Genomic DNA, 12696 nt, shown 5'->3' on the forward strand with positions numbered 1-12696 from the left:
CATCCCTGGAGGGATTTAAAAGCTGTGTAGCTGTGGCACCTGGGGACATGGTTTAGTGGTGGGATTGATCTCAAGGGACCTTTCCACCCAGTGGTGGGTGAAGAGTTGGATTTGATGATCTGAAGCATAAAGGTCCTTTCCATCCAAAGTGAATCTATGATTCTGTGCCTTCGTTTCATAAAACTTATCCTTGGATTTCATTAAGGCCAACTGAAAAAATATTTATTGATTGTTGTATGTAGATATGCTTCAAACTAATTTTGCTTAAATGAAGAATTTACACTTAGGAAGAAACAAGAAATCTAAAGTTATTGAATACATGAAAAAATTATCAAGGCTGTGTATGCCCTAGATCCAGCTTCTTCATGGAACTCTTTGGAGCAACACTCAGTTTGTAGGCCCTTCTCAGGCACTGACATGTTTGTTTGCCTTCTGCTATTTTCTTCCATTAATTCCCTCATGCTCCTCCCGTTTATTACTACTGGGGTTGAACCTTTTTTCAGCTGAATGGGAGAGAGCAAAATTTTTACTGCTGAGGAGTTCATCAGTACAGCCGTTCATGGCTCAGCTGACACCATAATGTTCATGTTTTGACAAACCTAACTACAGGGCAAATCATTATTCTTCATCACAGGCAAAACCTAGGAATGGGAAAATCATTTAGAGGCACCAAGAGCACATTTCACCTCTGGGAATTACTGGTACATGTTCTCCCAGGAAGTCAAATGGATGCAGGAGGTGCAGCCTTTAAAACCAGTGGCTCTGGGAAGAATACTTTCAGCACCACAGGCAGGTTGATGCCCGTGTTTCTGGCTCTGAAGTGGATTTTGTTGTTTTGTTGAGACAGATGAGTCTGTGTTTCTGACATTGTGGTTCCCCTGTGAGACCCCTGCCCTCAGCCTCCTCAGCTGTGGCAGTGTCACTCCTGGCGAGGGGGATGCACAGAGGCCAAGGGCAGCAGCTGCTTGTTCTGGCTGTTCCTCTGCATTTTGGCACTGGGAAAACAAATCATGTGGAATTCTGCCCTTTATACTGACTGGGCTGTGTCCCAGCCATCACAGCATCCAAGGGAAGGATGCCTGCAAATCCTCCCCTGCAGGAGGAAAGAGATCACAGCACAGTGACAAGTATTGCCTTCCTGTCATCTTCAGCCAGCCTGAGAGCCTCTCCAACCCCTCACTTTCTTTCCTTTGCACAGGAGAAAGGCATTTGGTCCTACTGTTTCAGCAATGGGAAAAAATGGAACTATCCAAGCAAAGCAAAAGAACAGTATATTCCTGCAATCATCTTTAAGAGAGGAGAAAATGTGCAAAAAATGTCATGTCACTCCAGATTATGAAGTAGGGTATCTACTCAATTTCTAGATTGCATTCAGATCACTTAAGAGAGTGGAGTTTTCCCCTTCAATTTGCCTTTGTTCTCTAAATTATTCAAGAAAGTACTTTGAATAGCATGTTTATGACGCATTCAATAAATACATTTAACTTGCATATAGGTCTATTAACTGACATGGTGAAATTTTAATTTTTGTCATCATGACTTTTTAGTCATTACCTTTAATGAAATTAGAGTAAAAAGGCTTGAATGTAGTATTACAGTTTAAAAATGTAATTTTCCCTAGAAATCAAAGAAAATTGAAATAATCAGACCATTAAAGACACAAAACTATATTAGAGCAACTTAACCTGAAGGCTTAATTAAATATAATGCAAAATGTTGTTAGCATTTTTGTGAACCTTTGAAACAATGCCTTTTCATTAAAGTAGGTATTACAAGGGAGATTACATTTTTGTTGACACTACTATACTTCAAGATCAAAGGCACAAGCAGATTCAATGTTCTGTTCTTGTACTCTTTGTTTCCCTGTATGTGATTTTTGTTTTTTAAGCTACTTTTCTCTTTGACAATGAAACATGAAAGCCACGCTGGTGAACGTTTTGCCAAATAAGCACAAAGCTCACTCCATCTGAAAAAAAAAAATAAAAATGCAGAGCCCATGAATTTTTAAAAGTTCATACATAATATATCATAAAAGTGGGATGAATAATACGGGGCATGGGCTTTAATAAAAAGCTCCTTGACCATTTCTCAGAGCTTCTGAGATGTAATCAATACCCAAAAAGGTGTATGGGAGACATTGCTAAGATTTACTCTTTTTTTGCACACAGTGACACTATCTGCTCACTATATCAACCAAGGACACAATATTGAATTTCAGAGAAGAGAAGGAAGTAAAAGCATTGTTATCTGCCTCGACAGTGTTCCAATTCAGAGATCAGCTTTATGGCTCTTCCCTGACACCAGACTGCAGAGGAGAAAAGGAGGTTCCAGGTGAGGGGAGCAAGGGCAGCACAAACACTCACGAGCATCTGAGCATCAGCACTTGGGGCTTGCACCAGGCCTCGGCTCCTTTCCACCTCCGAAAGCAAATCCCCAGATGAGAGGTCCAAGATGCGTGAGTGGAGTTTCTGGGGGGGCAGAAGAGAAGGAAAAAAAGCAAAAGTATTTGTCAGACATTCAGCAGATCAGCATTTTTAAAATTCCAAACTCTGCTGGTAAATTTCAAGGGAAATGAAGAGCCTGAGGTAAAAGCAGATTTGTTCTAATTTGAAATGTTGCTCTTTGTGCTTACTTTGTCCAAGACTTCCTGACTGGAGGACAGATCATCCTTCATCCAAAACAAACTCTACTTTTCCTTCTAGTCACTGCTTTGCAACTTATCATTACTTCACACACAACAATAACAAACGAGCACGAGCCCCACCATTACCCACAGAGTTTGACAGGTTCCACGAAAAAAGCATAAAAATGAACTAAAAAATTAACATGCATAAATCAATCAACATGTTAATGTTGTTTTATTTACGAGCTGTTACACCTTGTGTGAATGATTGCAAAAGTGACCCTATTTTTAACCAGCATTGATCTGCTGAAGGCCTCCTCTGCACACATTTTAACTCAAAGTCATTAATGTCATCTGTTAGGAACAATTAATGTGAATAGAAAATAATTGCATCAGGGAACTGGGGACTCAGAGGATTTTGTGCATTAATATTCACATGCTGTTGAATTATATACACAGTTTTTCTCAGTTTTGCTTGGCAGGATGGCTAAGTTTGTGCCTTTCCCCCCATGTGCACCTGTACACTAATTCTAGGGCTTTCAGTCTGCATTAAGCCTGGTTTGGTTTAATTGCAGTTTCAATAAAATCCATGATTTATGTGAATGCCTCAGCCAATCACATAAAAAGAAAAAATATCTGCAGTCTTGTTAGTCCTGGGCCAGCACACCATGTAACAGGCAGCATGGATCTGACTCAGGGTCCATTGAAATCAATGCAAATGGACTAAAAAAATAAAACACAAGAAATAAGGACTTTGGATCAGGCTCTTTTCACTTTCCCATTAATTCTCTAGGTTTGCAACCTAAGAGACCACATTTACCCCCTCAGCTTGGAGGAACAAACAAATGGTGCAGACTCTGTTAGGTGCTTTCCCAGAGGACTCTGTGAGGGATGCAAACCACAGAGATTTGTGGAGGCTCTGCGAGTTCCCCATCACCCTGTCCATCCAAAAAGACTGGCCATAGAGGGAAAAAGAATCTGAAGGCAGAAGAGCCTCCACACAGTGTAGCAGTAGCTCTGTGCAGGGCCCTGAAATGCAAGTCACACAGTATCTACACCCAGCTGCTCCCCAGCCTGCTCTCTGGGTACCCACTGCAGAAATTAATCTGCCAGAGAACAAAGCAGGCAGCCATTCCCACAGCCTCTGTTATCTGCATGCTCTGCTTCAGGCTTCTATTCCAGACAATCTAGGAAAATTTTTTAAAAACTTCTAATTATGAATTTGGGAGTCATTTCCCAAGAGTTACTTATTCATCCAGGTTTATTAAGGAGGAACTGTCTGTTGCAGAGAGATTATGGAAAATATTTTCAGTGATCAATATTCTGTATAAATATGTATTATACCATATATTGTTGAATAGATTAAATAAAATGCTGCAAGCACTCAGTATCCAAGATACTTTTCATTATAAATATTAACTACATGCAGGCTATGTGTTTTTAACATCAGTGATGTCTGGTTATTCAGTGTGCACCTTTCAAAGTTTTACCACTACTATTACTGTCAGGTGTCTGTTAAAGATTTAAACTCCAGGTAAAATGCCTGCCCAAAGTCACAGATTCACTGACTTTGTGCATTTGTTCCTCTTGACAATAATTCCAAGTGCATCACTGAGCCACCAGAGAATCCCACGGTTTTCAGAACCAAGAGTCACCAGTGCTATGAACAAGTGGTTTGCAGACAAATTAATTACCTTCTCCAGGGAAACCAGTCACCTGAGATATTTTAGTGGAAGTTACAATAGTCTTGTAGTGGAAGTTACAATAGATGATGACTGGGGACAGCTGAGATGGATGAACATTTATAGGTGAAAATGTATTTTCCCAGAAAAAAAAGGATTCTAGAAATAGTGCTAAAGGAATTTTACAATTGCAATACTGCCTTCCCATTTTTCCACTTTCTCATTTTATTACTTAAATGGGAACCTATAAACATCTCAATAAGAGAAACAAAATATTCCCCTACAACATCATCCAAGGAAATTTACTGTTACTTACAGAATACAGAATCTGTGTCAGACATAAGAAGAGAAATCAGTCAGAACAGGCAGAAATCAGAAATAATTTTTGATCAGTGATCAATGACAGCCCAGCTGGAAACAGCTCAGGGTTCTGGGGTCCCTCCTCAGCAGCTCAGTGTGACCCTGCACAGGGGTCTCACTGTGTTTGAGTCACTTTTCCCACTGTTGAACTCAGTGACTCTCTAAAACTGCAGTACCAAAGGCAAATCAGTAGATTGAAATGATCAACAAAGAAGGAAAGTGTGTTCTCGGGATGTATAATGTGATTATATTTCTGTATCAAATGAGATCATCACATTGGGAATAGTCCTCCCCACACATATGCAAATAAGCTAACAGAGGTGGCCAGAACAATGACTAGCATTAACAAACAGCATAATAAAGTTTGAGGTCATTAATTAAATATAATCACACAGCACTGAAGCAAGTCATCCAATTACAAAAGAAAAGCCTAAGAAAAAATGTTTCTCTTTCATTTACTTTTTCCTTCTCATTTGTTAAAAAAACTCATTAATGATGCATTCAAAATCAAGTAACAGATTGTGCTAACTATGTATCTTGATTCTGATTTCTTCTCAGATACACAAAATGTACTGTGTCCTTTATGGGCATTTTCAGATGACAGTCACATAACTAGATCAAGGAGTTACTGCTGCCTTGAAAATTGTACAGTATTAAAATCACTGCTGATGCTATCGGGACACAATGCAACAAGAGGCAGCCACTGCACAGAATGACTTCCATGGAAGAGATCACATCAGTTTAAATGAATACTTCACTATGAAACTGAGCAGTTAGAACCATCAGTCCAAGCTATCTGCCCCATTTGTTGGTGCCCTATACGACGATAAGGGGGAAATGAGCAATACTAGAGGTGCTGGGGAGTGCCTGGACCCTTCTGCAAACAGAAAAGCATCAGGATCACTGGGCTGCAGACCTGAAAATCCACATGGAATTGAATGCAGCATGGAATAGGCCAACTTTCTTGTAAAATATCCTGTTCTGTGTACTACAGGGCAGGTGTGGACTGAAAAGTTTGTAAAATCCTAGCTTGACTGGACCCATATCTCTCCAGAAAGAGAGGCCAGGGCAGAACAGAGGGGGCTTCTCTGCAGGTGCCTGTGCCCAACAGCAGCAAAGCTCCTCCTTCACCTGTGATGTGATGCAGAAAAGGCAGTGCCCTTTGTGGTTCAATGCCAAGATTAACTCCCATAACCCACATGAAAAATAAAAACAAAATAATTGATAATTTAGGTGGAAACCTATTCTGTCAAGTGCAATAGGAAATACAATTATCTGGCAGGCAGATAACCAATCCATCAGCCAGCAGGCCAGCTCCCCTCCCCCAGCAGCATTCTTATTGAGACTTTCTAGGAAGATAAAAGAAAGCTTCTACCTGCTGGCACAAGGCAAAATTACAGGGACTCCCCTAACCACTGTGCCTCCTGACTCTGTCTCTACAGAATATCTATCAGCTCCCATCTCCTTTTTAAACATCTAATGGTCTGCAGCATTGCCAGAACAATTTTCAATGAATTATGCCAAAGAGTACACAGCTCTCCAATATTGGATGAGTTAATTGCTATTAAATCAATTGGCTTTGCTTCTCTCACATGAGCCAAAGTCTATCATTCACAAAATTCTCTCTCTAGATACCGAGGAGACATTTTCATCCTGCTGCTCCATGCCAGAGCTGTAAATGTTTGTTTGGTGCGCGTGGCCCTCTCCTGTCTTTTCTGTTTTTCAGGGCATCACAAACCTGAGCAGGCACATTCTGGCCTGCTTCCCTCTGTAGCCCAGCCACTGAAATTGGGCTGGCAGGGAAAACCTCATTTCCACTGCACCATAAAGGCACTAGGCTGCAGAAGGGAAAAATATTATTAGGCAAAATATTTATATATTATTAGTTTATGCAGAAGCATAATCTTTCATTAAACAAAATATTGATTTTTGCAGTGCTTGGATACATTTCAGAGGGGAGGTTCAGCTGGAGATGAGAACATCCTTCACCTATCCCACCAAAAGTTATCTAGAGTAGAACATGCACTGTTCAAAAAACAGTGTGACCTTCTCATCCACTAAACATTCTGGAATTAAGGAGAAAATTAAGTATAGTTAAGCAAAAAATAATAAAACCTTCAAAAGTAGAAATCAACTTTTCCTTTAGACAAATAAGACTTTGGAATATATATTATTTTGACATATGGAAATTTTGCATTCTAAAGAGAGTAGAACATGTGGTTGTCAACAAAAACCAGCCAAATATGAAGCAAAAGTGAAAGCTGCAAGAAGATGCTTCCAATTTTTAAATTCTAATAATCACCAACATAGGAAATACATTTGCAACTACACACTGTGTACATACAGAAATGCCTGATGTGTTATTGTATATAATTGGTATCACAAAACCAAAAGTATAATAATTATTTTCAGCTCTGGAAGTTATCTATTTAGTAGAAAATTCAGAATTATTTCCTAGTATTCACTTCCTATAAGCAGAATTTCATGGCTAACACAGTTTAGTAAATGAAAACCAGGTCTAGTGAATGGTATCCTTGTCCATGGCAGGGAGGTTGGAAAGAGATGAGCTTTTAGGTCACTTCCAACACAAACCAGCCCACAATTATATGAAAATTATTCTTTCTCTTAATGTTGCACCATGTTTAACCATTTACAGGACTGGGGCTAAAACTGGAGTGAAAAACTAACACCTTTTGACTGTTTAAAATGCTTCTCAAAGTAATTAGATGTTCATCACTTAGACCTCTTAAAGCTATAAATAAAGCTCTGCACAGGCAGGAACATCCAACTTCTGATTGTAAATGCACCACACTCAGTGAGCTTTTCTATTTCTCTGCTGCTACAGGGTTATTATACAGCGTTGCTACAGGGTATTTTTGGTGGGAGGAAAGGGTTAACACACAGTAGGTGAGCCCCAGGATAACTCTTAAATTTGGAGGCTTTTATTGATCCTACCCTCAGCTCTTTAAAATACAGGAGACAATCACAAAAGTGCAGCATTGCTCAGTGGTGATAGGAGGATGTGCTGTACATAAGTGAATATTAAAGGATTAGCTTTAAAATGCATTTCAGTAAGCTAAATGAGTTCTTAGTACAAAATTGAAAAAAAAAAAGAAGTTTTTAGCTAGCCCTTAAATTTCAAGTGTGTGGATCTAAATTTTCCATTAATCTAATAAAAATACTTCCATGCAAGTTCTAATTTGATGTTTTCCATCTGTTTTTGTTGTTTTTCCCCCCTACTAGGCACACTTTTCTAAAAAGCCTTTACAGAAGATGCAAGACTTGAAATCCAACTCCAGAATTAAAAGGGGTTTCTCAGTTTGCTGGCAAATCCTCTGGGTGAGTTTATTGAGACTAAGGCAACATCCAAGACAAAGTACAAGAATATGATACTAGAAACGTTGTATGGAAGATTAGGGTGCTAAAACAACATCAGAAAATCCTGCTAACAAGGCAATTTCAGCACAGAAAGTAAAACAAAGTTTGATTTGTTTGCAGAGTTTCCAAGCTTGCAGCTCTCTGTTACTATTGAGAGATCCAGAGATGGCAAAACTCAGTGAATTAGACCCAAAGTAACTCCAAAGGCAGGAAACTTATATTCTAGGGTATAAATTGGGAGGTATTAAGCAGGCATTTGATGTACAAACACCAATAGCATAATCTCTCTGTATTCTTCAGAGAGTTGACAACATTAATGTAAGAGTAAATTTACTCCTGTTCCAAATCCATAGTTTTATTAATTTTTATAAACTGCTTTAAATAAAAGTTACATTAAAAGACACAAAGTAATCCCCTCTGATCCCATTTTTCATTTTATATGTCTATCGGTGTTTTCAAGCTCTGAGATTCCAAAGTGTTTTTCTCATTTTAATAGCACTATGGTAGGAGTCTGTAAATATTGCAGTAATATGAAAATGAGCTAATTTAATTTCTTAGGAAAATGCATGTATAAAGTTCCCTGTGGTTTGTAATTACTGTAAAGTCAACAGTTTACATCAATGACCCAGTAATCAGCTACTCAGAACATGAATAATTAATGAAAAAATGTTCTCAACAAGCTTGCAAATGGAAGACTCCTTGGAGTATGGTGAAACAGCCGTGCTGTGACAATATTATGTGCAGGAGAGGAGCCTTTTATTAAGTACATATTTCTATTTTGTCTCTTATTTTTCTAAATGTCTGCCCATTGATCTAGCACTGCTCAGTGTGTCAGTTCCACTGTGCTAAATGAGGGCCAGCACCACGAAGGTGCTGTGAATTATGGCAGCACCAAAGAGTGAAGGGCACATTCTGCACATCCTGACACCTGCTGCTGTTACACTGTTCACAAACAAAACCATTTTGTTTTTAACACTTCAGCGTTGCCAGAAAGAACAACATTATACTGAATTTATACTTTATACTCGGAAACAACTTTATACCGAATTCCTGCAACAGTGAAGAACTATTCCATTAATCTTTTCTGGCATGTCCTACACATGCTATCTGTGCTTCAGCAGTAAAAAGGTGGGCTGGTGTTTTATTATTTCACTGTATTTAAAAAATGCTTTAATACAAAAACACAGGAGAAAAGGCTCACTTTTGCAACAGTTATTGCTTTATCAATCCTTTTATGATTAAAAGATACTCACTAATTTCAGCATTTCATACAATGACAGCCAGTGGTATTCCAGGCACAACATAACATTGGTTGTTGCCTTTGTAATTCCCACAGTTTAAAATCCATTTTCACATTCAGTTTCTGACTATGCCCCAAAATAATCTAAAGGAATTAGGCAGACCTCAGTGAGATTTTCTTATTGACATTTATGTTGATCAATGTTGGCTCTACCAGAATTGGAATCTACAGATCAATTCCCTTATTAGATTCGTTCTCAATGCTGCCATGATCATTTTATCACAGAAGCTGCTGCCATCAGATGCTGCTTTATCACTCCATAATGGGATAAGCTGAAGCTTTCCTCTGGCATAAAGCTGGAAATGATAACTGTCTGAAGTCTTTTTCTTTCACAGATTTTCAAAAAATGTCCTAGTTAAATGCATAGGTCTGTTTTAAACACTATTTTCAACTGAATTTACCTACGCAGCAGTAATTTCTGTCCACAAGGAAATTCCAGTTCTCAAGGTGTTAAACAAACCCCAATGCTAACTCTGGAGACTGCCTTATTAATCACTTTTTTCTTGCTGAGCCTACGAGCCAGATGACAGAAGAAAAGAGAATGAAGATATGACAGAAAAATAGAAATGGTCTCAGGAACAGTAGGAGCTTTATATGGACACGTGCAAACACTCCAAAATAGCACACACAATACACACACAAGGTTTGTCACAAGTGTCTTATCTGGTTTTGAAAAGATGCAGGGACATGGTATTTTTAGTGAGAGTGGTGTTACAGCTCCTGTTGAGAGAGGAGTTCATCACATTAATTTAAATCTCCGATAAAATAAATTAGCTTTTTTATTGCTAGGTTGAACGGCAGGGCTATGATTGTTATGTATTGCTACAATCTAAGCCTTAATGGCATTTTAGCCCTGTGGTGGTCAAACAGAAACCATTTCAAACCTTCTAAAGGCTATTAAAACATGTGCAGATGTCTGGAAAATTAATACTATTATCTAACACTAACCTTTTGCCTGTAGGAGGAAAAGGAGAGAGAGAAGGCTCAGGAAGATGGTTTAGATCAATACCTGGCAAGCCAGGAGGGCAAGCTCTGTTTCACAGGGAAGTTCATTGGCTGTGAACAGGGGATTCAAGTGAGCAGATTCATCCTTATTTGGATTTCACTGAAATTATTCATTTACTCAAAAAAAAAAAACAACCCAAACCCCCCAAACTTAAAAGAGATAGGGATTGTTTTTACAATCCTTCATCACTGCTGTTTTCCAAGGTCCAGCAATCTAGGCACTGGAAAGGTTCATTCATTTAAATGACAAGAGCACAAATTTGTCAAGGTTAATGTTGAACAAGCCATATTTTCATTGCCTCAGTATTATGCATTAAAAAGTTACTTCATTCCTCCACCCTCCTTTTTTCTTTTTTCTTTTTTTTTTCTTTTTTGGTGTGTGCAACACTGCTGAAATGTCATGTGGATTGAAAGGAGTTTAAAAGTAGGAGGAGAGTTGCAAGAACTACTTTTATTGTTAGTTAAAGCCTTTTTTCATACTTATTTTCTCTCCAACTCTAATGCATTGTTTTTGTCTCTGACAGAATAATTTCTATTAAGAAGAGACTTTTTTCTTGAATACCTGGATACAAGGTACTTGATTCTATTCCTTTTCCTCAAAGCACTTAGTTAAAAGTATGATTTAGAAAGAACAAGTGGGTAGATTCCCAGCTGGTAGGAATGATTGGCTTCACTTCTCCTACTGAAATGAAAAGAATTTCTGCCAGGACAGGAATTACCCCATAGGCTTCCCAAACTTCTACTGCTTTTCAGAAATAAAGCTTCTAGATGGTCATAAATATGCATTTCCAGTGGGATTTTGTGACAGTGTTGACAGGGGTCCAAGGAAGAGGGAAGAGATGAGGATCTGACTCCATGTTTCAGAAGGCTTGATTTATTATTTTATTATATAAATTATATTAAAACTATACTAAAAGAATAGAAGAAAGGATTTCATCAGAAGGGCAGCTAAGAATAGAAAAAGAAGGAATGATAACAAAGGCTTGTGGGTCAGACAGAGAGTCCAAGCCAGCTGACTGTGATTGGCCATTAATTACAAACAACCACATGAGATCAATCACAGATGCACCTGTTGCATTCCACAGCAGATAATCAATGTTTACAATTTGTTCCTGAGGCCTCTCAGCTTCTCAGGAGGAAAAAACTTAAAGAAAGGATTTTTAATAAAACATGTCTGTGACAGTATTTCATTCTTGGAAGTCCCAAATCTGACCACAAGACCTCCAGATGGCACTTCAAGTTCTTCAAGGTTTATCCTGATAACTCCAAAATCTCAGGCCTTGTGTAGGACCCAGCACAACCCTGGAGACCTGATGATCTCAACAAGCAGCTCAAACCTTGGCTGTACCCTTCTGGAATCCCACCAACCCACTCTGGAGGGATGAGAAACCTTGGAATGACCTCAGCACCATGCAGGCTGGCCATGCAGGCCAGGTAAGGCTGAAGCCCAGGTGAGGAGGGAGAGCTGGTGCTGGTACCAGCAAGGAGGGGACATGGATGGCCTGAGGACACAGCCTGCACTGCCCATGCTCATCTGCACCTCCCTCCTGCTGCCCCAGCCAGCAGGAGCACCAGGAGATGGAAAATGCCAGTCACAGCTGCAGGCAGGAAAGGCTCGATACCCTACAAGCATTATTTAGGACCTGAACTAGCCTTGGCACAGCTAGGGCTAGGCCTGGCTTGGGATGGCATGGGAAAATCCCCTCTCCTGGCCCAGGTTGGGAGTTTTACCTCTGGCTCAGGTGGTTCAGAGCTGCAAACCTCTCAGCAGCTGTCTCTGCTCAGGAGAAGCTGTGCCAGCCAGCCCCTGACTAGGAACCTGTGCCCTTGTGAACTGATCCCTTTCTCACTGTGGATAAAAGCAGGGCTTAAGGAGGTATTATAAAGGAATTTCTAAAGGATCAGCTTCCATTTTGGCAGTAGCTAGATTTTTACAAGAGCTCAGCACAATGCCTGAGCTCTTGAAAGTCTGGTCCCATGTGAATGAAGGACCTGAAGACCTAAATGAAAGGTTAAATCCATTTGTTATTCCCCCAGGAGCAAGTACCAGGTGACAGGGCAGAGTACACCCGTATTTCTAATTATTGTCAAGATCTCCTAGAGATCATTTAGTCAAATAAATCTAAGTGAGCCTCTAAAACACAGTGCTAATCTCTGATTCATGCTCACACTTGCAGCATCCATAATTCATAATAATTGTGCCTAGTTCTGTGTCTGTGCCTGCATCTACTGTACAGGAAAAGTACACAAGGCTTATTTAGAGAAAAACAGTTAATAGTAAATAACAGAAATTTTAAAAAATGATTGAGCATTTCTGCTTTTAAAATATAACTGAATATAAAAATGTA

The 12696-nt window shown here is 39.3% G+C and overlaps 1 protein-coding gene across 1 annotated transcript in view; it reads right to left on the reverse strand.

The window, feature by feature from the left end:
- The window catches only part of NCKAP5 (NCK associated protein 5), a 355478-nt gene that overhangs the window by 60582 nt on the left and 282200 nt on the right, over positions 1–12696 (reverse strand). The window contains exon 11 of the mRNA XM_059476435.1: positions 2364–2468. Within this exon, the coding sequence (XP_059332418.1) occupies positions 2364–2468 (105 nt within the window). The remainder of the gene's footprint in view (positions 1–2363; positions 2469–12696) is intronic.

Source organism: Ammospiza nelsoni, chromosome 7, assembly GCF_027579445.1.
Source record: "Ammospiza nelsoni isolate bAmmNel1 chromosome 7, bAmmNel1.pri, whole genome shotgun sequence".
Taxonomy (NCBI): Eukaryota; Metazoa; Chordata; class Aves; order Passeriformes; family Passerellidae; genus Ammospiza; species Ammospiza nelsoni.